Source organism: Xyrauchen texanus, chromosome 26 (genome assembly GCF_025860055.1).
Source record: "Xyrauchen texanus isolate HMW12.3.18 chromosome 26, RBS_HiC_50CHRs, whole genome shotgun sequence".
Classification (NCBI taxonomy): Eukaryota; Metazoa; Chordata; class Actinopteri; order Cypriniformes; family Catostomidae; genus Xyrauchen; species Xyrauchen texanus.
The window spans coordinates 3,991,557-4,016,219 of record NC_068301.1 but is presented as its reverse complement, the minus strand read 5'-3'; the positions used below and the strand labels follow the sequence as shown (position 1 = coordinate 4,016,219).

Below are 24,663 nucleotides of genomic sequence, written 5' to 3'. Positions count from 1 at the left end.
TGAGGTAACGAATGACAACACTCGTTATCTCACTGTCACACACGGGGCGGCATTTTCAGGCCCCCTTACAGTGGGGAAAACATCCCATCTGACTACCATTAGCTCCTAGTGACCTCCTCCAGTGCTTTGCGACATCTAATCCAGACCCCCATCTGCTGAAAAGTATTTTCTGGGCTCCGGTCCTCTCCCCAGGCCGCAGAGCTTTCGGTGTTTGGTTAAACACCCAAGGTGCGCTGTACTACGATCGGCCATTAGGGCATCGGCAGTCCGCTCAGATCTGCGGCTCTCTGCTGTAAGTTCGTGGGCGGATTTCGTCTGGACCGCTCCACGTCCAGGAAAAGAGCCCTGTATCACTTTCAAACCAGCGCTGGATGCTTAATCTAAGCCAGACGTGAACCAGCTGCACTCGCACACGCATACGGAACCTGCTAAGGTCACAGCAGTGACTTGAGTTAATTTATTCAAAAGAGAATGGGGGTTATACGACGGGGAAAAAAATGAACGCAATTAGGCTGGCGAAGTCCTTTGTTCTCATTGCTCTTATTGTGACTTTTCCATTGTTAAAGCGCTCTCTTACCCTGTTCGTTTTTTATGACGTGTTTTCTCTTGGGTAAATTTACAGTGCACAAAGCATATAAACAGGCCGAAACTACAGAGAGGCTTAGCAGAGCCAAAGAGTTCATTCCTTCCATTTGGAATAAGAAGGTTGGAAGACCAATTTCAGACCAGTCCATCCACACGTGACCTTTTAAACCGGTCCACCACAGAGTCCTTATTATAAAAATAATTATAATAATCTGAAAAAAGCTACTCTTTATCATGGCTACTCTAATATGTTAGCTGGCAAACCATTTTTGTTTGTTTGTTAAAAGATACAAATATCTTAAACCAGCATAAGCTGTTTTGCTGGTCTTTGCTGGTCTCACAGCCTAGTTAGGTTAGTCTGGTTACTGGTTTTAGAGGGGTTTTGTGCACTTGTTTGCCATTCAAGCAGGAATAGAAGCTGGACAACCATCAAAACCAGCTTGACAAGAGACAAGCTCAATCGGCAGCATTGTTGGCATAATGTTGATTACCACATAAAATAATTTATATAAAATTGTGGTTATAGTGAGGAACTTACAATAGCTGTACAATAGATTACAATACATTTTTCCACTATTGGGCCAGTGCAAGCCAGGGCTATTAAACTCCGCCTTTGAAATTGACCCCGCCTCACTCCCCAGTTGTCCTTGTTTGGCCCAAATGTTATCGGCGGGCCAAAGGCCATTGGCCCTGAGAAAGCCCTGAGGAGGTACGATGAAGCACCGGAAGTAACAGCGGAAATACAACTGTCCTTGGAACACACTAGCACACCCTAATTTGGCCCGATAGTGGAAATGCGGCTAATGAAAGTGAATGGGGCCAGTCCATTTATAATTAAACACAATGTTTCAAAAGCATAGCCACAATATGTTACTGTTAAGCTAGAGTCTGGAAAGAAATATGGCATTATAAGTGCCTCATTATAACCATGATTATTTGTAAATAAACTAAGGATGAGTTGAACATTTTTCCAGTGGTACTCAACATTATGCCACATATGCTGTCGATTTAAGCATAAATTGTTTTAAACCCAGAACAAGCCTTTAACTTGGTCCTCTAAATGCAGATCTTTTGTACCGTTATTGTCAGTAGTGTTCGCTTTTATTTACGGCTCTATGTTCCTTTATTGAACTCTTAATCAAGTGAAGCTCTGGTGAGCTCTTTGGAGTCTCCCATATTTTCTCATATGCCTTACGCAGGATCTTTGGGTTTATATATTATTCCATGGTCATTTTCCAATTTTTCCAGCAAGCTGTTAGTGGTCAAAGTGGCGGCGTTCTGATGGCCCGCGTGCAGCTGCCACTCACAGAAACCCACATTCACGGACGAGCACCTCGCTCTCTCTCACACACTTAATACGTGTGCACACGGATGTGGTACGCTAATACGTTTGCACACTTTCCTGCCGCAGATGCATGGCCCTGTTAGGATGGAGCTCATGGAATCATGGAAAGTGTGGAGGTGGCTTGCTTCCACCACGGGGTTGAGTTTACTGGGATTATAAATGATCGCATTAGAACGAAATGCAAACCTGCATTTGTGGGGAGGAGATGCGAGCTGCTCCGTCTGCAAATGGCTTGTTGCTCAGTGGCCCCTGCCGAGCGGGTATGCTGACAAACCTGATTCCATAAATCCCCGTTGCCTCCACCTCTCCGTCAAAAGCGAGCGTTTCTCTGCATGGAATGCCCAAACTGTACTGCCAGAGTCCAATCAGCATTGCCATTGGAAAAAAAGTCAGTAAATCAAATTACTTAATGCACTTAAATGCATTATTGAATTTGAAAAGTCCACATTTTTCAATTTTAAGCTAGATTGCCCCTAAATTGCCCCGGGAGAACTCTATAATTAATTGATTTATAAATAGACCAGTCCTGAGAAGTTAAGTGGTCATTTTTCAAAGAAAACATTAGAAATGTATGGGTGTTTCATCGGCTAAGCCCTGCTGAGTTGTAAAGGTGAGTTGTGGTCCAGACAGATCTACACATAGCGGATATAAAAATGGTATTTGCAGCTTTTCTCTTTATTTGGTGCATGTAAGAGCCAAGTCAACCCACAACACCCTGGAAAAATGTTCAGATGATTTTTGTTGATTTGGAGACTTTTACCACTTTTTATTGACAGAAAATGGGCAGAAAGTTATTGGGAAGTGAAGGAGATATCTGATCAGGACATGTTGCAAGCCGAACTCAAACCTGTTTTTACTGTATGCGCACCATAGCACAACCTGTCTGGAGCATGTACGCTAACAGCAAAGCCACGGTCAACATGATGACATTTTATAAGTGTAAAAATAAAATGATCAACTCAATCTGATGGAAACACTTGTGTATTTTTATACATGCAACTCTAATATCTGCAAGTTAAACTTGGCATTTAACCTTTTATCCAGTGATTTTTTTTGAAGTCACAATTTTAATCTTTTGGCAAATGTCCTACAAATGTAGGCAATATTTCATCATGTCATACTCGTTTGTTTTATAGTTGATAAAACTGTAGCAGACCAAGCTGTAACCAAATATGTAAATATATTTAGATAAATAATATATAAACAAATTTTATTACAATTATTTGAATATGCATCAAACATGCATTATTCAAAATTAGTATGTTCAATATGTACGATTGAATAACATGTCCTGAAATATTAGCATTTAATGAATATACTGACGTATTATTCTGGTGTGAATAATTAAAAAATGCATGCGTTAAAAATGCATTCTGACTTGAGCGTAACTTGGCTCACGTTCACCTGTTCATTGGCTTCATTGTCTGTGCAGATGCAAGTTGTAATATTGTGTTTATGTTGTGTATTTAGCTGATTAATGTTAACTATATAGGATGCATGTTATGTTAACGATGAGGTAACATAAAAATGTAAACAGACATGCAGTTTAAGTACATTGTATTTTTTCCCGTCAAAAGGCAACATGAACGTGGTTCTTCTGAGTTGACATAAAAGATAGTCATACAAGATTTAAACAAATTAAGGGTGACTAAACGTTGACATAATGTTCACGTTTTGGCGAACTTTTCTTTTAAAAGGCTTCGCTTTACCAACTTAATTCTGGTAACCTCGACTTCTTTCTTGTTGGTTCAAGCCATTCTGCCATTCGATGCTTCCTTGTCTTGGAAGTTTTCCTCTCCTCCTTGTTCTTCAGGATTGTGTCCGTCACCTTAGGTGGTCAAGTCTGGCTCTTAACAAAAACAAGGGGCTCCTTTCCTCTAGAGTTCCCCTGCCATCCATCTGAGAGACAGATCCACTGACAGATGTTTTTGTTGTTTTTTTGGCGAGAGTCGTACAGGTGCTGCATTGCCCACCCCTGGTCCCATATGCAAAGATCGCCCTGGTCAGGCAGACACTTCCATAAACGTCTGAAATATCAAACACACTTTCCTAATAGACCCTCTATGCTTGTACAGCGACCGGGGACTCAGACCACAAACCGGACCACATCCGTATCCCTCAACCTCTCCTCCAGCTGTTTAAGGCATTATCAGAGTCTGGATCAAATATCTGTGTTTAATAACGTCCCCCTTTTAACGTGTTAATTCACTCTGTCGGTTTACGTTGACTGCAACGTCGTGGGAAAACTTGGCTGCCACCGTATCAGTCATTTCCGAGTCATCACCTCACCGTAATGTGTTGTTTGTTATCAGGAACATCGTTCAATGTCAGAATCACGTTTAGACTTTCACCGCATCTGAGCATATTCGTAAATAAGTTCCATGAAATCGTAGAAGTGGTTTGGAAAATAAACCAGATGTACTTGCACATGGGCGGCCAAATGTGCCTCTATAGACAATCATCCAGCGGGGGCTGACCACAGCTTATTCGTTGTAACAAAACCTGCACTGGAGGACACTCATGCTGCGGAAAGAAGATAAACGTTAATTTGCAGCCGACCCCTGCGAATAAGTAGGAATCTGGCAATACAGTATTATCGATATCTGAGCTGTGAAATGCCAAGTTTAGTGATTATTGTGATTCAAAACTGAAATATTACACTGCAAAAACAAAATGTCTTACTCAGTATTTTAGTCTAGTTTTTAAAACTATTTTAAGTAGTTTTTTGTTATACAAGTAAAAATACTTGTTGTTTGGTAATATTTATTTATTTATTTATTTATTTATTTTTTGCAATGTAAAGAAATGTGCAGTAAGTGTTCAGAACGTTTAGCTGACTATCTGCATGTCGGTGCGTACTGGGCCGATGATGAAATTTGAGGGTTTGAGGGGCGTAGCCTTTAGGGATCGTTAAAACCACGATAGCACAACCTGTCTGGAGCATGTACGCTAACAGCAAAGCCACGGTCAACATGATGACATTTTATAAGTGTAAGAATAAAATGATCAACTCAATCTGATGGAAACACTTGTGTATTTTTATACATGCAACTCTAATATCTGCAAGTTAAACTTGGTATTTAACCTTTTATTGGAAGTGGTATTAGGGAGGCCAGCAAGGGGTGCTCACCCTACGGTCTGTGTGGGTCCTAATGCCCCAGTATAGTGACGGGGACACTATACTGTAAAAAAAGCACCGTCTTTCAGATGGGACTTTAAACTGAGGTCCTGACTCTCTGTGGTCATTAAAAATCCCAGGGCATTTCTCGTAAAGAGTAGGGGTTTAACCCCGGTGTCCTGGCCAAATTCCCCCCATTGGCCCCTATCTATCATGGCCTCCTAATAATCTCCATCCCTGAATTGGCTATATCACTCTACCATCTCCTCTCCACCAATAGCTGGTGTGTGGTGGGCATTCTGGCGCACTATGGCTGCCGTCGCATCATCCAGGTGGATGCTGCACACTGGTGGTGATTGAGGAGATTCCCCCTATATTATGTAAAGCGCTTTGAGTGCCTAGAAAAGCGCTATATAAATGTAAATAATTGTTGTTGTTTTATCCAGTGATCATTTTCAAAGGTTTTTTTTTAAGTCCCAATTTTAATCTTTTGGCAAATGTCCTACAAATGTAGGCAATATTTCATCATGTCATACTCGTTTGTTTTATAGTTGATAAAACTGTAGCAGACCAAGCTGTAACCAAATATGTTAATATATTTAGATAAATAATATATAAACAAATTTTATTACAATTATTTGAACATGCATCAAACATGCATTATTCAAAATTAGTATGTTCAATATGTACGATTGAATAACATGTCCTGAAATATTAGCATTTAATGAATATACTGACGTATTAGCTACTTTTAGACGTATTATTCTGGTGGGAATTCCTCAAACTCGTTCTTAATAAAAAATGTAAACTATATGCACAGTGCAACAAATAGAACAGAACACAGGTGTCCAAATGAGTTTTTAAAATGTAATGGTTGTACCGAGACGCAGCGCAGCGGTCAAAGACATCCGTTTAGCGCGTCTACATACAAAAAGCTTTTAAACGGTGTAGAAAGATGCAAAATTTGTGCTCAGTGTAAACCGCTCTTCCTTTACCAACCTTGTTCTGAGTTTGCATTTTTGTTTATAGAAATGGACGTGTTGCTGCCAAATGTTTCATAACACTTCCACGTCCACACTAATGCATTTTAGTTTAAAAAAAACAATACATTTTGCTACGTTTACACCTCTTCTCCACAGAAGAATGCCAGTTTTGTCCACCTAAAATGGAGCGTTATGAAAACGCTCTCCATTCTCGCATACATTGGAAAACAACGACGTTAGGAAACTGAAAATGGAGTTTGAACGAAAACAGATTGGCGTGGATGTGGCCTTACTCGAAATGGTTGTCCATCTTGATTTTCTTAAAAATATGAATGTGAAAATTTTCACTAAACTATTGATTCTTTCTGTTAGTATAGTGATACAGCTTTTAAAAGTACAAGTATTCCAATACTTGCTCTAATACCACCTTCAATCCCTGGTTTAGTACTAAAACATAGGTGGCAACTGACTAGCCAGACTGGCCCCAAAATAGTTACAATTTCTAAGGATGAGTCGCAGATGTGTTTGAGACATCGCTTGGCAGACAGCGTGGCAATTGGAAGCAGACCCTGTCTACATGGCCATCCTCATTCTGGAGTCTGGATACTTTCATTGAAAACATTTTTTTAGCTCTTTTCGAGAATTAAGTATATATATTTTCCTCCGTGCTTCCAGGATTTGGTCAGAAAGCCGAGCGGGAACGGTTCACTTCCAGGTATGCGGTTCCTGCTCCAAAAACAACTTTCATTCAGTGCTCCCAAGTGACGGCACGCTGGTGGGATGAAGGGGATGGACTGCGTTCTGACTTTTAGAGTAGAAGAAAAATGAATGAGTTTTTGGAATGATTCTGCACCTTTCTCAACTTGCGTTGTTTTCTGTAGTCGTCTTCCATGATGGATTACGGCTCATTGTGACTCACACACACGCAAGCTCATCCTGAATCACTCTTACTGACATTGGGAGGATGCAACTTTCTCCCAGAGGTCTGTTTTGCTTGACTTCAAACACCAGATTGGAGGGACATCATTACCGTAACCAAACATAATGTATGGCTGACTCGTTTAGAAGCTTTGGCAACTATGCCGATTAGTAACATGGAATTCTCAGAAAGCATAATTGCCGTACGTTTAGAAAGACTGTGTGTCTTGTGTCATAATCCCATGGGTCCAGCTTTTGTTAGAGATCATTGATTTCTGTTTTGTGTCAGGAGGCAATTCTCTGCGGTTTGGAACTGTCCGCTTGTAACAGGAATGCGAAATGTTGGTTTGAACACTTTGATGCATTTGGTTGCAATGAGGCAGTCAGCTTTTTTCCCTCTGTCTAGACGACTTCAGGTTTAAGAAAGTGTCTGTTTTAATTTTCGTTCATGGTTTCCTTCATGATGTAATACCCTGTCTGACTGACCAAGCAAATATTTGGGGATCATTTTGGGTTATGTTGCTGTAAAATTTGGTAATGCTTGACATTTATAATTGTTAGCATGAGTAAATTGTCTTTTGAATATACAATCTTAATTGTTTTTTCTTAGTTAATGTGAATTTATGAAAATACAATTATTTGTTCACGTTAGTTCATAATGGATTAACTAATGTTAAAGGTGCAATATGTAAGATTGACAACAAGCGTCTGAAATGGGTACTGCAGTCCAAAATATTGGAGAGTTGTGTGCCCCGCCCCAGACTCGAAGCTCATGCGGGTTGCTAGAAAGTTGACATGCAAATTAGCCAATTCAGCATCCGTTTTAAAGGATTTCTGGGCTTTACACTGTCTCTATCTTCCAAAGGCATCTCCAGTATTTATCCTTGTTTTACTACGCCTCTGGTCATGGTGGTTTATAGATGGATGGCGAGGCTTTTTAGGTCGGGTGGAATCTGTTATCTCTGATCCAGTTGGTTTGCTGGCTTCCATGGCTGCAGCACGTAGTGTTGTTTGTCTGCCAACTTGTTCAAATCTGGCAACCTGACGGTCATTATTTTTGAAGACATCCTCACTATGCAACTGTGGAGCGGAGGGGGGCTGGGCCGTGCTAGAATGTCGCAGGCCCGGTCCCCAATCGGCCTGATGGGGCGCGTGAGGGATAAAGGCGGCCGGTGACGACGGTTCGAGAGAGAGAGAATTACGGGCATGTTCGTGTGTTTTGGTTTTGAGTTTAATTAAATATGATTTATATTGACAAGCCGGTTCTCGCCTCCTCCTTGCCCATCTTAACCCTCTTACAGCAAAATTTAGGCACTTGTGGAAACAAATCTATTTCTTTTGATTAAAGTAGGACCAGTACATTTTTGGGGTTTTGTTAGAATCACCCTGTAAGTGCACTTTAGTTAACTACATTAGTTAATATGAAAAGTGTTACCAAAATTATCATTTTTATACTTCTGTGGAACACCAAAGGAAATGTTAGGCAGCATCTCTCTTTACTATTCTTATTAAGAGAGGTGGCTGAATTTATTTCATATCACAACATCTAAGAACACATTGTTGTAAAATGTATCATCGCTTTGGACCTTGTTCCATCTTGCTGTGACTCGACATGGCTTTCAGAACGCTTTTTATTAATGTTTGTTTTTTTCAATATTATCTCAAGCTTTTGATTTGCCCTCATTACTAAACTTGAAGTCACGACCTTTGCAAATTCCATGCTGCAATTCCAAGGATGTTCCTGTAGCCAAGGAATCCCGCCATTGGGAGCCAGAGGTCAATGCTGTTGGAAAATTTTCCTTACCGAACTGACAACAAGACTGCTCTGGGCGGGCCGCATGGATATTACAGAGTGAACACAGAGCAAGGTTGAAAGCCGAATCTATTAGTACTCTGTTTGTTTTTTTGGGGGGTTTGAGTCCTCCAGACCTGTTTTGATGGATTAACCTGTCATACGACTGCCACCGTGCGTCTTGGCGAGCCAATGTCACCGTTCTCCAGCTCCAGGACTTTGAACCTTAAGAATCCAGCCAAGAAACGCCTACTTCCCCAGGGAGCCCACCTCCTGCTTGAGTCGTCCTTTTAATGGTTATACGTATTCAATCATTCACCGCTGGAGCTCTACATACCAATTTTCATGTGACAGGTTTTGTGAGAATTACTGCCATTTTGCAATCTCTCTAGAATCTTGGTCTTGAGGCAAAACCAATTCTGAACCATGGGTCTAAATCAGTGGGGATTTCTTTAAGACTGCAAGGGAAGCTCAGCTTCCCCTATAATGTCAAAAAAATAATGGTCAAATATGTACTATTGTGTAAACAATTTATTGACTAAAAATGCATTAGAACACGTTCATCTCGAAGACGAGTTCGTTCAGAATCAGCTACATTACATATAGCAGGTCGGCTGACTCGATTTACTTCTCATACATTCCCGTAGCGTCAGTGCATTTCCCTGTTGAAGCCGAGCGTCGATTGACTTCAATGGGGCTGCTCTGAACAGTTTTTTCAGTGCTCGAAAATAGGCGGTCATTGGATAAATGCTGCGATTATGTCCGCACCACGGACGCTCAGCGTCTCTGGGGGTGAATGAGGAGTGGGCTGGCCCGGACTCCGGGCTTCCGCGTGATGATTGGAGGATCTGTCGAAAGACTGCATCTCCTTTTGATTGACAGCGAATCTTTACTATAAGAAGTCACTGAAGCTATTTCGGCTCAGTCCCATCGCGGATTTCTCAAGTGTAGTCGAAAGACAAACTGCTGCAACCTATTTCTTTATATTTGTTTGGCTGAAATTGCTAGTCAATTTGCATAATACATTTCACACAATTATACACCACATTCCTTGTTTCAGTTTTACCAAGTTTAATATATTTTTGTTTTAGAGCGTTCGTTAGTTCGTTCGTTCATTCATTCATACAGTAGGCTAGGCTAGCGTCGTACGGGTGAAACTGCTCACGATGGCAGACGGTGCTAATATTGTCGACCTGATTTTGGCGAAGCCATTTGAAAGTCTTCCTTACGAGGAAAAAATTAGAATTAAACAGCAGGGCAGATCAACACCTAAGATTGATTTAGTGCAAAAAATAGGGTAAATAAGTTTATAATGTAGGCCGAAAATGAGCTTCCCCTCTTTGAAAGACCAGCAGCCGCCACTGGTCTAAATTAATTTTGCATGCTTGAAATCTAGTATGAATGCACCTTAATAGCATTCAGTGTAGTCTTATTTATCTGTATGTGTCTTCCCTGGGAATCAAACCTATTATCTTTTTGTTGCAAGCCATATGCTCTACTATTTGAGCTGCAGGTGTTAAGAACAGTTTCATTCAGAAATAACGGTGGAGTTTTAGCCTTTTCTTGAGCTCTTTTATTCTGCTAGGGTCACTGCTCTCCGTGTGGCCTAATTTCTCGCCTCTCCAGGGTCACTTGGGCCTCTTTACGAGGGTCCCTCATGAATATCTGGGGGGTCATGTTCGCTCTACGGCCTGTGAAATGTGTGAAAGTGAGGGGGCAACTTTTTGAGTTGAGGGCGCAGTCCATTTGATGTTGTGTTGTAAAGAATTAGTTTCATGGGTGAGGCATCCGAGCAGAGACATCGTAAAGCGTCAAATATAACCTTATCGCAATCCACACTTCCTCAATCAGTGCATTTACATGCACTTAAATTTTTTTATTTCGGTTGGACTAAAACAACAAATCTTCATGTAAACGCTTCAGTCAGACTAAAATCGTACAGGACCATTTTTTGCAAAATTGGACCAAACAATCCTAGATAATGTGATTGTAGCTTGGCTTTGTCCAGCATGTTTACCCGTTAAAAACCCTTCAAGCTCTGCAGGTGTTTAAGATTTACTGTTTCAGTGGCATACCCAAAATTAAAGGCTTATGGTGCGTTCACATACAACGCGAATTGAGCGTTTCACACGGCACGATTTATGTACAAAGTCAATGCAAAGACGCAAATTTGTGGCGAATGGCGCGTTTCGAAAACGCTTCAAGCGAAAAATTTAGCTTTGCATGACGCGCCGTTGCGAAAGCCTATCAGAATTGAGATTGTCTGGATGTCACTGACATACTGACATTTTAGCGGAAGAAATCTGGAAAAATGGGTGAGAAAATGGTTGTAGCGGTGTGTGGGCACAGCGTCAACGTATCTGGGACTTCCACAACAGATACAGAGCAGCAGTCGTTGTGATATCCAACATGGTTGATAGCTGAAAGATAAGTTGTCGTAGAAGCCCCTCCTACTGTCCTTTTCCAGAAGAGAAGGGGGAATACTCACGGGTTCGCGTTACTTGTGTGAACGCGAGTTTAAGCGCAAATGTAATCCAGCTGTCAAACGAGCAATGCGAGGCTATTTTTTTGCGTTGTATGTGAACGCACCATTACAACTCGACAAAAGCAACAAGAAGGGTCAAGTGTTAGGTGTCATTATAAAGAGAACTTTTACATTTTTTTTTATTGATATCGATTAATGGTGCCTGAGTAGCTCTGAAGTGACGAGTGACTCCAGCCATGTCTCCTAAGCAACCAAATTGGCCTGTTTGCTAGGGAGGGTGGAGTCACATGGGGTAACCTCCTTATGGTCGCAATTAGGGGTTCTCGCTCTAAATGGGGCGCATGGTAAGTTGTGCGTGAGAGTAGCATGAGCCTCCACATGTGGATTGACGGTCTCAGAAGCGTAGGCAACTGAGACTTGTCCTCCGCCACCCGGAATGAGGAGAGTAACCGCGCCACCACGAGGACCTACTAAGTAGTGGGAATTGGGCATTCCAAAATTGGGAGAAAAAGGGGATACATGTTATGTAGCTGAGACTCTCAGCCTTAGAATCTGCAGAAAAATCACAAATTACTTTTTCCCTTATTTTCTTATTTTACATAATATTTCTCTGGGTGTAAAAAAGGTGGCTCTGAAAAACGAAAGTTATGGCATTACAAAATAATGTATCAAAGTGTCCAAAAACATCTCCCATGTGTCTAAAAGCCTCTCCAAACAAATAAAACATAATAATTGTACATAAGAACTCATTACACATGCAAACACAACAATGAATAAAGTTATGCATAGCATGTTTAGGGTGTTTTAATTCTTAAAATATCCTTTAACTCTGGTGAAATAACTCATGCATAGTCTCTTGTGACCTATTGCATTACCTATCTTAGGGGAGCACATGTCCAACACTAAAATGGACTTTTACCATGTCATGAAGACTGCCCTCTAAAAGCATCACATGTTTATTTTTGGATTGACTGGCTGAATTTCTCAGGTGGTTTAAAGTAAAAACTGAAAGAATATTTTCCACTTGTCTTTGGGAGTTTAATGATGTTGTGTGGAAATATCAGCCGTATAGATGCCGCCTGCCAACAGCAACGATTCTGACCGCTTCCCTCAAACTATTCAAGAACACGCTCTTGCGCACACACACACACACACACACACACACACGCACTCTCACACATACATCAGCAGTGCTCAATCTTCCCTCACATCTTTCCCTGTCTCTCAGTCCATGCTGTAATCCTAACAGGAAGTTGATAAGAGTGTGTGGTAAGGTGAGGTGCAGGCAGGGGGCTTATCGTCTGAATGAACGGCACTCTCCATCTGAGCGCTCTGACAGGGCTGCTATGGACTGACTGACACTTAATAAAGGCAGCGTTCAGCTGCTCAATTGAAAGCAGGTGAGCTGTATGTTTCTTCGGCTCTACTGGAGTGTGCCTCTGTTCTTTTGGACTGTCCCGCTGAGACAGCAGAGATGTCACAAATGACCCCGTTGACCTTGTAAGCACCCTTCAGTACTTAAAGCTAAAGTGTGAATATAATCTTTTTCTCGTATCTCATATTTTCTTTTCTTTCTCCTATCCAATTTCAATATGCAGAGACGGCAATAAGACATTTGACCAGGCCTATTCAACTGGTGGCCGACAGGCCAAATCCGGCCTGTTTGAAACCTTTAGTGTCCCGCATGAGGTTGGCAGTTGTCTCAGTTGGCAGTTCACTTGCATTTTGTGTCTGATCGCGCTGTTTTTCAATATGTTTTCCTATGTAAACTTGCGCTGGACGGACGTCATGTGCGCCAGGTGTTGCGATTTAGACGCTTTCACAGGTTGGGCTACTAATAAAAATTATTCGTAATTTTGACGAAATGGGAAGAATAAATAACTAAAGTCATGGATGACTGACAAATGTGATTTCGAAGAAATAGAAAAGTACTATTCAGTTATTTGGTCAAGAATACGTTCGATTTGAGACGTCAAAGTTTAAATTATGGCATCCTTAACAAACTTCACTGTGTTTGGTATCAGTCTGATCAACTCTCTCCGTTATGGACCAATTTTAATTTAATTATATTCTCTACTTTTTCTCCCAAATTGGAATTCCCAATGCGCTCTTAAGTACTTGTGGTGGCGTAGTGACTCTCCTCAATCCGGGTTGGTTGAGGATGAATCTCCGCTGCCGCCACGTCTGAGACCGTCAACCCACGCATCTTATCGCGTGGCTTGTTGCGTGCATTACCACGGAGATATAGCACATGTGGAGGCTTCATGTCATCCACCACGGCATCCAGGCGCAACACACCACGTGCCCAACCGAGAGCGAGAACCACATTATAGCGACCACAAGGAGGTTACCCCATGTGACTCTACCCTCCCTAGCAACCGGGCCAATTTGGTTGCTTAGGAGACCTGACTGGAGTCACTCAGCACGCCCTGGATTCAAACTAGCGCACTCCAGGGGTGATAGCCAGCGTCTTTACCACAGCTACCCAGGCCCCGCTTTTTGTTAACAAAATATTCGGGCTTGGCGCACATACCCATCTGGCCGTCTTGGCTATATTGCCCTGCTGGAGACACGGTCTCTGTGGGACTATCAAAATCTCTCTTAGTTTGAGCGGCCCATCCAGCCCGACACAGTTGACAGTGGCTCCCTTTAAAGCTTAAAAAGGACCCAAAAGTATCGTAAAAGTGGTCCATGCTATCCGTGCGTCATACTCCAAGTGTTCTGAAGGCATCTAATGAATCTCATTTGTAGAAACACGAGCAGAACGGATATTTGTGTAAATCGTTCGTAAAGTCGTTTTGACAATTTCTCAAAAAAAAGCTTTTGCGTTTTCAAAATGTTCGTTTGTACGAACAAAAAAGTAGTCCTTAAATTGAAAGTACGTTTTGTGCTATTTCAGGAAAACTGCAATGACTAGTGAAATACTTGGCGTGTAAATAATCTTAATAAATAGGGCGGTTGTTGTTTCGCTTGCTATTTTACACATATACTTAGTCGAAAATGTTCTTGGATAAATGCGTTTATTTTATTTTATTTTTTTTTAAGTATTTGCTACCTAATTTTTCTCGTTTTTCCCAGCAGAAGTTCTTGGCATGGGGCAAAAAGTTTGTGGGAAGATGCAGTTTGTCTTTGAATACCTTCTAATGTGACTGTTTGACAATTTCGTCATTTGATATAAATTCAGTGTAGATATCGCTAAATCGAGTTTATTTATTTTCTGCATGCATGCATGGTCTATTTGAATCCTGTTAAACCTACAGTATAATAAAAGCATAAAAATTGCGTTTCAGTGTAAGACCTTCTTGAGACAGTTTTGTTCATTTCTCTGAAGATTACTCCAGCACTATAAGACAAGCTTGTTTACATTGGCACGCTCGTTCACGCGAGAACTTGTGTTGTTTTAAGCACTAAAGAATGCAAGTTCTCGCGTTCTGAACGGCCATTGCATTGAAAAAAAAATTCAATTTACAAGAAGCACATCAGGCTCCCTTTTTCATTCTGAAATCCGTGTGAATGTTACGTGACAATCCATGACGCCTCCACACAGGAAATATCACATTAGCAAGTCTTACTTTGCTTCTGTTTTCCGCCAAGTTGGCATCGCTTCCTTGGAGTTGGCAAGGGAACCAGTCGCACCAGACAACACAACCACTTCAAGCGCCCACGACAGCGAAATTTCCATAGATATGTTTCGTAGACATCAGATTACATCAGATTACATCACAATGGCTCAAAGACAGCAATCGGATAGCATGTAAGATTGACCTTGACCAATAAACCAATCAAATGAGAGCTTTTCAAGATGAGTCTTGAGTGTGGGGGCCTCCACAGCTGCCTCCGGCTGTGTTTGAACACGTGACAGGGCTGCCCACTCGGACCTAATTGGATATGGTAGGGGTGTTTTTATAGAAATCACTCACAGGTGTTGCACTCGCTTTAAAGTGGCGCTTGCAGCCCATGAGAACTTTCAGCTGTTTGCTGTTACTAGTGAGAGTTTGTGCAACCGTGAGCCCCCCCAGACAAAGAAATATCTTATTTTCAGACTAAAGCTCTGTTTGGTTTATTAGCAATCCAGGCTGTATTGTGGCGTGCTGAAAAGTGGTCAGGGAAGTGAGCTGAATACAGGGTGGGTTTAGGGTGGGGGGAGGGTTTTAAGTAGGCCGCACATGCAGAACTGAGGCCTAACTGAGCTGTGGGTGCTAATAAAGGAGGTTAAGACGGTTAGCCACTCAAAATAATTTGCTTGGAGAGCGCTGGGAAAATTGGGTGAGGTCTTGTAATACCTTCACTCCACATAGAGGAAACTAGGTGCTTTACTAGCGATTCATTGTTGCCATTACAGTGTTTAATTGACATTTTAAAAAGACATTTTATAATTTTAGTCTGTCCGAAATGTACATTTAAAAGTAATTAAATAGTAAGATTTACTAAATTCAAAAGAAACATAAGAAATTATATTTTGCACATAGAAAACGAAGCCTATTTTTAGTGCCATTAAAATGTCTTTGCATTGTGACATTATTTTCATGAGTTAAAATAATTGTCAATTTTAATAACTACAGTCTTGACCAACACAAAATGGGTATCATTTGAAAGCTTAGAAGCTCTACTTTCCAATGCATGCATGATCGTGCATGCATTATGACCAAAACTGAACAAGCGCTTTGAAATTTGCAGACAGATCAGAAGTGCTCCGTTTTGATCATTTATTAAAAATAATTAAATTGCACTGTACATAATATTGCAATCAGAAAAACATCAAACTGATAAAATAGCAAAGTTATTTGAAAGCTCTCTGGGTAGAATTTGGGTCTCATTTGTTTTACTCAGACAAAAATATAGCTAAGTGTATGTGTTTGACAACTAACTTGGTGTTGCTTATATGCTGCGTTTTTGCTTAGATCTTCACGAACAATAAACTTTCACATACCATTGCTTAGAGGGGCGATTATGTTTCAAATGAGCCCACACAAATGGTAATCAGATGTATAGATCATTAGATAATCCACATGAAGCACAATGTTACATATGGCCACCAGGAGATGGCGCCAAATACACGACACAGACTCAATGATGACACAAATGGCACAGAATGAAACTCATTCTGTGAAATTGCATGACTAAAATCATGTCTGCATGCTATGCAAACCTTTTGTCATTGTTGTGTTTGCATGTGTAATTAGTTCTTATGTACAAATATGATGTTTTATTTGTTGGAGAGTCTTTTGGACACATGGAGACATTTTTGGACACTATCATAAATTGTAATGTTATAACTTTTGATTGCTTTGTCGTATCAACACAACATTTTTCTCAGTTACAGTTGACATGATTGGGAACAAAACAAAAGCAGTTGTTTTGGAGCCACCTTATTTACACATGGAGTTATATAATGCCAAATAAAAAAATGTTTAAAAGTTTTCTTTAAAATGATACCAAACACCTGACGTTTTTGTTTGTTTGTTTGTGTTTTCATATTGTAAGCCTTTAATTTCAAGTATACCACTGAAACAGGAAAGATTTAAAAACACAGGTTTAAGTGCACATTTTGCCTTCCGTTTTTCATTACTGCAATATGGAAAAAACTAGGGCTGTCAATCGATTCAAATTGAATCGAATTAATTACATAAGAAATAATTTACTAATCGGATATCAATATTTACTGCGAAAGGCCCCTAAATTAAAGTAGTTTAGAAAATAATAATTATACATTTTATAATTTGGACAATTCAAAAACATAGTGTGGCACAGACAAGCATTCAGACAATACCAAAAAAGTGTCTTTTAAAGGGTCATGAAACACTAAAACATGTTTCCAGATGATTTGTATGTGTTGTCCATTATTTACATTTATGCATTTATGCATTTAGAAGACGCTTTTATCCAAAGCGACTTACAGAGCCCTTATTACAGGGACAATCCCCCCGGAACAACCTGGAGTTAAGTGCCTTACTCAAGGACACAATGGTGGTGGCCATGGGGTTCAAACCAGCAACCTTCTGATTACCAGATTACCAGTTATGTGCTTAGACCACTACACCACCACTGTCATTTAGAACATTTTGGGACCATTTTTTAGTCTTCCTGGTTTGAAATCAACGTTGAGGAAATGACACGTGGATGAGGATTTTTGCCTGTAAATTTGGAGCGCTGGTCGCCCCCTAATTGGCACATCAATTTGGATTTTATTGGTTATTTGACATCCAGTGAGGTCAATTTTTTATTTTAAACCTGTAAATAAACTTACTGCATCACATAATAAAAAGTACGAGTTTTGGAGATTTTTGTCTTTCCCCAATCTAGTAGATAAAAGCTATATTAGCATTACTGAATATACTGTATACAGCTGCATTGGGCTGTTATTGTTTTGATTGGGACATTAGCACTAACGAGTCTTATTCTGCAGGGTTTATAGTCAAATGTTGTTTTGCAGTGATGAGGCGGTTCCAAACTCATGGTCTTTCTCTCTGTGTGCTCACAGGACATCCGTAACACAGTGGGCAACATTCCCATGGAGTGGTACAAAGATTATCCCCACATCGGATACGACCTGGATGGAAAGAAGATCTTTAAGCCAATCAGGAACAAAGATGAGCTGGATGAGTTTCTGGACAAGATGGAGAATCCTGATTACTGGTAAGAATGAACTGGACGTTTCTGAACTCATTCAGACATCATGATTGATCAATTATTAGGATTTTCAACACCCGAATGAACCTCTACATTAACATTAACATTAACGTACATCATTACATTATAAAAACAGAAGAACTTGGATGCACGGTTGCTGGTTGTGTGAAGTCACACTAATTGTACTTTTTCCCATGATGTGAAACCAAAAAGGAGAAATTTAAATGATTATTCCGGCCCTTTTAAAACAATGGCAGGTGAAAGGGACTCACTCTAATACTTAAAATATGAACTAGAGCTATCATTAAAGTAGTACTTATGCATTGTGCATCATATTTCAAGGCTTCTGATGAGACGATGAGAAATGAGCTTTTTTATTTAGTTTTTTGGATAAAAACAAATTGATTTAAAAATGCAAAATAACCATTTTTATTTTTGAAGGGGGAAAAAAGCCACATGCAGAATTAAAAATGCTCTTTATATATGTGTGTATATATATATATATAATTTATTTATTTTTCATATCTAGGCGTACTGTCCAAGACAAGACAACTGGCACCGATATCCGCTTGTCCGACGAGCAGGTCGACCTTGTGCACCGCCTGCAGGAGGGCAAGTTCGGTGACGTCAACTTCAACGAATACGAGGTATTCTTCGCTGTTGTTCGGCTCTGTTGGTGTTTTGATTCAACACAAATCTGACAGTCAAACAAAGTGTCACCTCAACATCTGCCGTCTGGTCTGTGAAAGCCTCTAAAACGGGCTTCTGGATAATAACACCAACACACGTTGGGAAAAAATGAACCTCTGCAAATTACTCCCCGTTTACGAAGCCACACAAAGCCCAACCCCAGTCTGCGCCCACTGCCGACAAATGATGTATCGAAACATTAACATGCGCACAATTAAACATACATGGGAGCTAATTCGTCTGAATGGTCTCATGCCTGTTAGTGCATACGGGCCATTTGTTTATGAGAATGTGTTACCGTCTTTTCTGGCAAACAGCAAGTGAGTCACCCCATATTTGGGTCAGTGTGTGATCAACTATTCAACCTCAGACAGACTTTAAAGTCTGTAAGCAACAAAAGCCACCTGTCATCTGACTGGGTCTTGGTTTGTGTGTGTGTGTGTGTGTGTGTGTGTGTGTGTGGGTGTGTGTGTTGCATCTGGAAGTATTGATAGCCCAGATGTGCTAATTTATACGTTACCAAAAGTCCCACTTTTTATTTTTGTGCAGAACAAAACAACTTCACACAATGACTGAGAAGTTAATCTACTCATTAGCAAACCCATTTTTATTTAAGTTGCGCTTTTTGCTGTAGATTCAACATTAGTGGCTTATAAGAGTAATTCATTTGGGAATCGGACTACACTGAATGTTTTGCGCTGTAGATTCAAAAGAACCGGCTCATAAAAGAGTCATTTGGTCAGGAATTGAACTAGTTGCACATTGCGCTGTAGATTCAAAAGAACTATCTCAGAGTAATTTGTTCGGGAGTCGGACTACACTGATCACATTGTAGATAACAAAAGAATCTGCTCATATGAGTCATTTGTTTGGGAATCGGACTACACTGATCACGTTGTAGATAACAAAAGAATCTGCTCATATGAGTCATTTGTTTGGGAATCGGACTACACTGATCACGTTGTAGATAACAAAAGAATCTGCTCATATGAGTCATTTGTTTGGGAATCAGACTACACTGATCACGTTGTAGATAACAAAAGAATCTGCTCATATGAGTCATTTGTTTGGGAATCGGACTACACTGAACACGTTGTAGATAACAAAAGAATCTGCTCATATGAGTCATTTGTTTGGGAATCGGACTACACTGATCACGTTGTAGATAACAAAAGAATCCGCTCATATGAGTCATTTGTTTGGGAATCGGACTACACTGATCACGTTGTAGATTTCAAAATAATCGGCTCATAGGAGTCATTTGTTTGGGAATCGGACTACATGGGGAGTGCTGTATGTTTCGAGCTGTAGATTCAAAAGTACTGGCTCATGAATCAGACTAACACTGATCACGCTAAATTTCACGCTGCTGATTCAATAGTGGTCTGTGCCACATGTGAGAGGTCACATGTTGACGAGAACCGTTAACAGAACCGAAAGTCACAAGGTTTCTAGGTTTGTTTTCCAACCCTGCTGGCTATAGAATGCAAAATTTCAGTATGTACGTTTATTTATGTATAAATTAATCAGCTGACCTACCACAAAGAAATCACACAAATTACTTGGTGCACTTTTAAATCGAGATGATGTCATTGATAAAAGTACGTGTACAAATCTATGTTATTTTGCCTCATATTCTTGTCTCATTTCTCTCTAGCCTGCGTATGACTTTTTCTCCAATGAAGTGATGATTCACCCGGTCACTAACAGGCCTCAGGACAAACGAAGCTTTATTCCGTCACTCATCGAGAAAGAAAAGGCAAGTTCCCACTTTTATTCTCAACTTCACACTTTGTGTTGCATTTAACATTTATGGCGAAAGTGTATATTTTCTGTGATTGAGGAAACTGCTTGAGAATAGTCATGTTTTGTCTCTTAACTGCTCACAGCTGTGCTGCATTTCAAATAATGATTCCCACATAGATTTTAAAGTGGAAAGAGGTTTGAAACTCTGCCGTAATGGGGTTCTGAAATTGGAAGCTGCAAGAAATCACACCACAAACTTTTTAGTAAAAATAAGAGACTTGCATCCCTGTTTCTGTCCCTCAGAACAATTCCGACTTTGATTCTGTTTCCTACAGTAAACGGCTTTAGAAACACATATTGGTGTTTCTTCAACTATGGGCACTTTTATGTCTCAGGCGTTGATTTTTATCAAACTAACATGTTTCAAATTTGTATCTATACCATTTTAAAAACAATTATGTAAATCATAGTTAACATGAAATTGCCCAAATTTGAGGAAACACCTATAGATAAAATGCTAGCTAGGAAATTTTCCTCCGCAAGACAAACAAGTCTGTTATTTATTTATCCATCCCAAAAAATGGTTCTGTCATTTCATATCATATTCACCACAGAATCGTTGAAGATGTTCACGACATTCCAAAAAATGGCAAAAATGACTTCCCGTTTGATGCATAGATTTGACATTCACTGTTGAAAATGTTTGAACGTCTCAGTCAATTAATACTGCCTCTCTATATTAGGTCGGGAAGTTAGTCCATGCTATTAAAATGGGTTGGATCAAACCACGCAGGCCCAAGGAGACCACCCCGATATATTACGATCTCTGGGCCAAGGAGGATCCAAACAGCATCCTGGGACGCCACAAAATGCACGTCCCCGCACCTAAAATGAGACTTCCTGGACACGAAGAGTCATACAACCCCCCTCCAGAGTACCTGCTGTCAGAGGAAGAGGTGCGTTGTACAGAAAAAGTTCCCACAAAAAAATACGATTGTCATTGTTTACTAACCCTCATGTTGTTCCAAACCCACATGCTAAAACGGATACATTTTATGCAGCTCTTTTCCAACGAATGTGTTCATACTAATGACATATGTCAAGACAAACATCATAAATGGTCTGTACGTTTTATGCACTATATTCCAAGTCTTCTGAAGTCATACGGTGACTTCAGTAGTTATTCACTGAAAATCTTCCTCTTTGTAAAAACTCTCAAATGTCTTTCTTCCTTATGCATGTTTAAACTTGCGCATTTGTGTTTAGTTACAACATGCGAGAAGCAATCGTGTATACAGAACTAAATCTAAAGTGAGCTCCAGACTAACATACGTGAACATCTAATGTGCCCAAGACTTTAAAATTTGCTGTGTCAAAACATTGGCTGATTTCCCAGAACAGTCATTTCACACCTGTGCCCTTACCTCCAGCAACAGATCCATTAGGCCTTTAAAATTTGCCTCAAAGTAATTTGCCTATGTTTTACATGCTATATTTAACTTCGTCGGAGCACGTGCATCCTCTGCAAGTTAATCTGGTCCTATAACCAAATTTTGACCCCAATTTTGACTGCACCTGTTCTTTAGTTGGGCCTTTGTCAGAATTGACAGAACGTTTGCTTTTTTCTTACATGTTTTTTTGTCGTGTGAATGTTTTGTTCAGAGGCTGGCATGGGAGCAACAGGATCCAGAGGACAGGAAGTTGAGTTTCCTGCCGCAGAAGTTCGCCTGCCTGAGAGCCGTTCCCGCGTACTCGCGCTTCATTCACGAACGGTTCGAGCGCTGTCTTGACCTGTACCTGTGCCCTCGCCAGCGGAAGATGAGGGTGAGATATTTACATATAAGCTCTAAGCTCCACGTTGGTGTGTGGTCCTACAGTGTGAGCATGTCCTTCAGTTTGCTAAGGAAAATTACTATGTGCAACTGTAGCAAATTATTTGGCTGCCACAGTATAGTATAATCAGTCCACAAAACATTTTCCCAGTAGCGTTGGTAGTGTCAAGGTGGTCTTTGGCAAACTTCAGGTATGCAGCAATGTTTTTGTTGGAAAGAAGGGGCTTCCTTCATGGTGTACTGCAATGGACAACAAGCCTGTTTAATGTTTTCCATATAGTAGACTCCTGACAGAGATGTTAACCAGTGCCAATGATTCATTCAAGTCTTTATCTGTCACTCAAGGGTACTTTCTTTAACTTATTGAGCATTGAGTCATCTTGGCTGGACGACCACTTCTAGTGGGAGTAGCTATAGAACTAAATCTTCTCCATTTGCAGACAATTTATCTAACTGTGGACAGATGAATATATAATTTTCTTGCCACTGTATATATTTAGTATAGTGTGTGTGTGTGTGTGTGTGTGTGTGTGTGTGTGTGTGTGTGTGTGTGTGGAGCGGTAGTGTAGCGATTAGCATGCTATGAACCTAGCAACCTGAGTTCAATTCCCGCTCATTGCCAATACCAGTGACGATTATCTGAACCGGTCCCGGGCCTCCCCTAGGTCGACTCAGTCTAAAATGAGTACCTGGTGCGGTGTGTAAGACATCGCCACTGGGGAAACAAAGGCGGTCGGGCCTTGTTAAGTATAGCATGTACCGTTCCGGCCTTCATAGGTGCTCGCTAACAACAAACCTGTAAAGGCTAAATGGGGGATGTGTGTGTGTGTGTGTGTGTGTGTGTGTGTGTGTGCGTGTGCGTGTGCGTGTGTGTGTGTGTGCGTGCGCGTGTGCGTGCGAGCGAGGAGTGAGAGTGTGAGTGAGTGAGTGAGTATACAGCATAAACCAGCTTGTTGGGAGGTGAAACCTTTGTAATGTGTCCGCCCGGAGTCATTACAGTGACTGACACACTACAACAGCGCTTCCCTGTCAGTGATAAAATGACGGAGAAAGGACCTAAACAATTCCAGATGGGACTTGTGATAGAAATCACCACAAAAGCACATTGAGTTTTCCTGTGGAGTTCAAAGCGACGCTTGACGCTGGCGTCACAACCCTGATCCGAATCATGAACGCAGCTTCACGATTGCTGTAACAAAGTTGATAGTCAGTCTAAAGGGTAGATCATATTGTGGAGGATGAGAGTTTAAGAGCTTAAATGCCCATTGCAATAAACACTAAACCTATGGGGACTAAAGACATCTTTACACAGCAGAGGTTGGCACAGAAGCTGCATCTGAAGTAATCTCACAGAGCATTAATAAATGCTTTTACACAGCAGTTGCAAATGCATAAATCATGTTAATAGATGAATATTTTAAATGTAAAGTTATGAGATATATAGAGAATATAGAGACTTCGGAAAAGTTTAAATTGAGATTAATATTTTAGAGCATTTTTATCTTTATACTGTGGAAGGCTTTGTGTGGAAAATATTAATAATGGATTATATTGTTACATATTGTTTTGTTTTCTTTCCTAAGATGGAAATAAATGCATTTTGACAGGAAAATAAGTATATATAGTGTCAAATGTCAGCATTTAAACGTGCTTTGTGTATGTATGTATATATAGACATATGTACGTTTGCATGCAAAATACATTTATTTGTTGCTCTGTATTTAGGGTATCTTCATATTTATGTTTGTTTCATTGTCTTCTTTCTGTCTTTGTCCATCTCTTAGGTGAATGTCAGTCCCGAAGACCTGATTCCCAAACTGCCCAAACCAAAAGACCTGCAGCCATTCCCAACCACACAGTCTCTGGTATGCAGCTTTGTGCAAGAGAACTGGTCTAGGATCAGTTTTTATAGCCTTGATGTTGATAATTAGGGTCATTACAGCTAGAGGAGCTGATTGAAGATCAGAGACTCTGATAGTTCTAGAATAGTCTCTATAATGGCAGTGAGTGTAGCGAGCTCTGATTTTATTGAGACGGGAAACCGTATTACTTACTGTACCGCGTGGGTGACACAGATCAGAAGAGTCAAATGATTGTTTTTGAAACTACGTTTGGAGACAGCTGTGTCTGTAAAACTACAGTCTTGAAACTGAAATTGTTGTGAAGTCTTTTAAAATGGAAAAGGGAATGACAGAAAAAGAAATGAATAAAGCTGTTTAGTGGAAACAGATTAATGTGAAATAATAGAGTCTCCTGCTGGGTAACGAGTTAGCATGTCCTTAAATGATCTCCTGTGGTTCAGATTTCTTCTCGGATGAGCTGTCGAGATGGTGTGTTGACTTTGGTTATGTTTATTCTGTCCTGACAGGTTTATCGTGGACACACCAGTTTGGTTCGAAGCATCAGTGTTTCTCCGAGTGGACAGTGGCTCGTATCCGGTCAGTTCCATGTTTGCCCTTTTTGTTGTATATTCGGATCCTTTGTTAAAAATGACCATCAAATAGGGACGTATAAAGGTAGAAACTGATGTGAATGGGAA

General features: G+C 40.5%; 1 protein-coding gene across 1 annotated transcript in view; it reads left to right on the top strand.

Moving 5' to 3' along the window:
• The window catches only part of LOC127619570 (ribosome biogenesis protein bop1-like), a 104,727-nt gene that overhangs the window by 53,926 nt on the left and 26,138 nt on the right, over positions 1–24,663 (top strand). Inside the window, exons 4-10 of the mRNA XM_052092442.1 lie at positions 17,708–17,862; positions 18,386–18,503; positions 20,204–20,305; positions 21,036–21,248; positions 21,955–22,116; positions 23,909–23,989; positions 24,493–24,562. Coding sequence (XP_051948402.1) covers positions 17,708–17,862; positions 18,386–18,503; positions 20,204–20,305; positions 21,036–21,248; positions 21,955–22,116; positions 23,909–23,989; positions 24,493–24,562 — 901 coding nt within the window. The remainder of the gene's footprint in view (positions 1–17,707; positions 17,863–18,385; positions 18,504–20,203; positions 20,306–21,035; positions 21,249–21,954; positions 22,117–23,908; positions 23,990–24,492; positions 24,563–24,663) is intronic.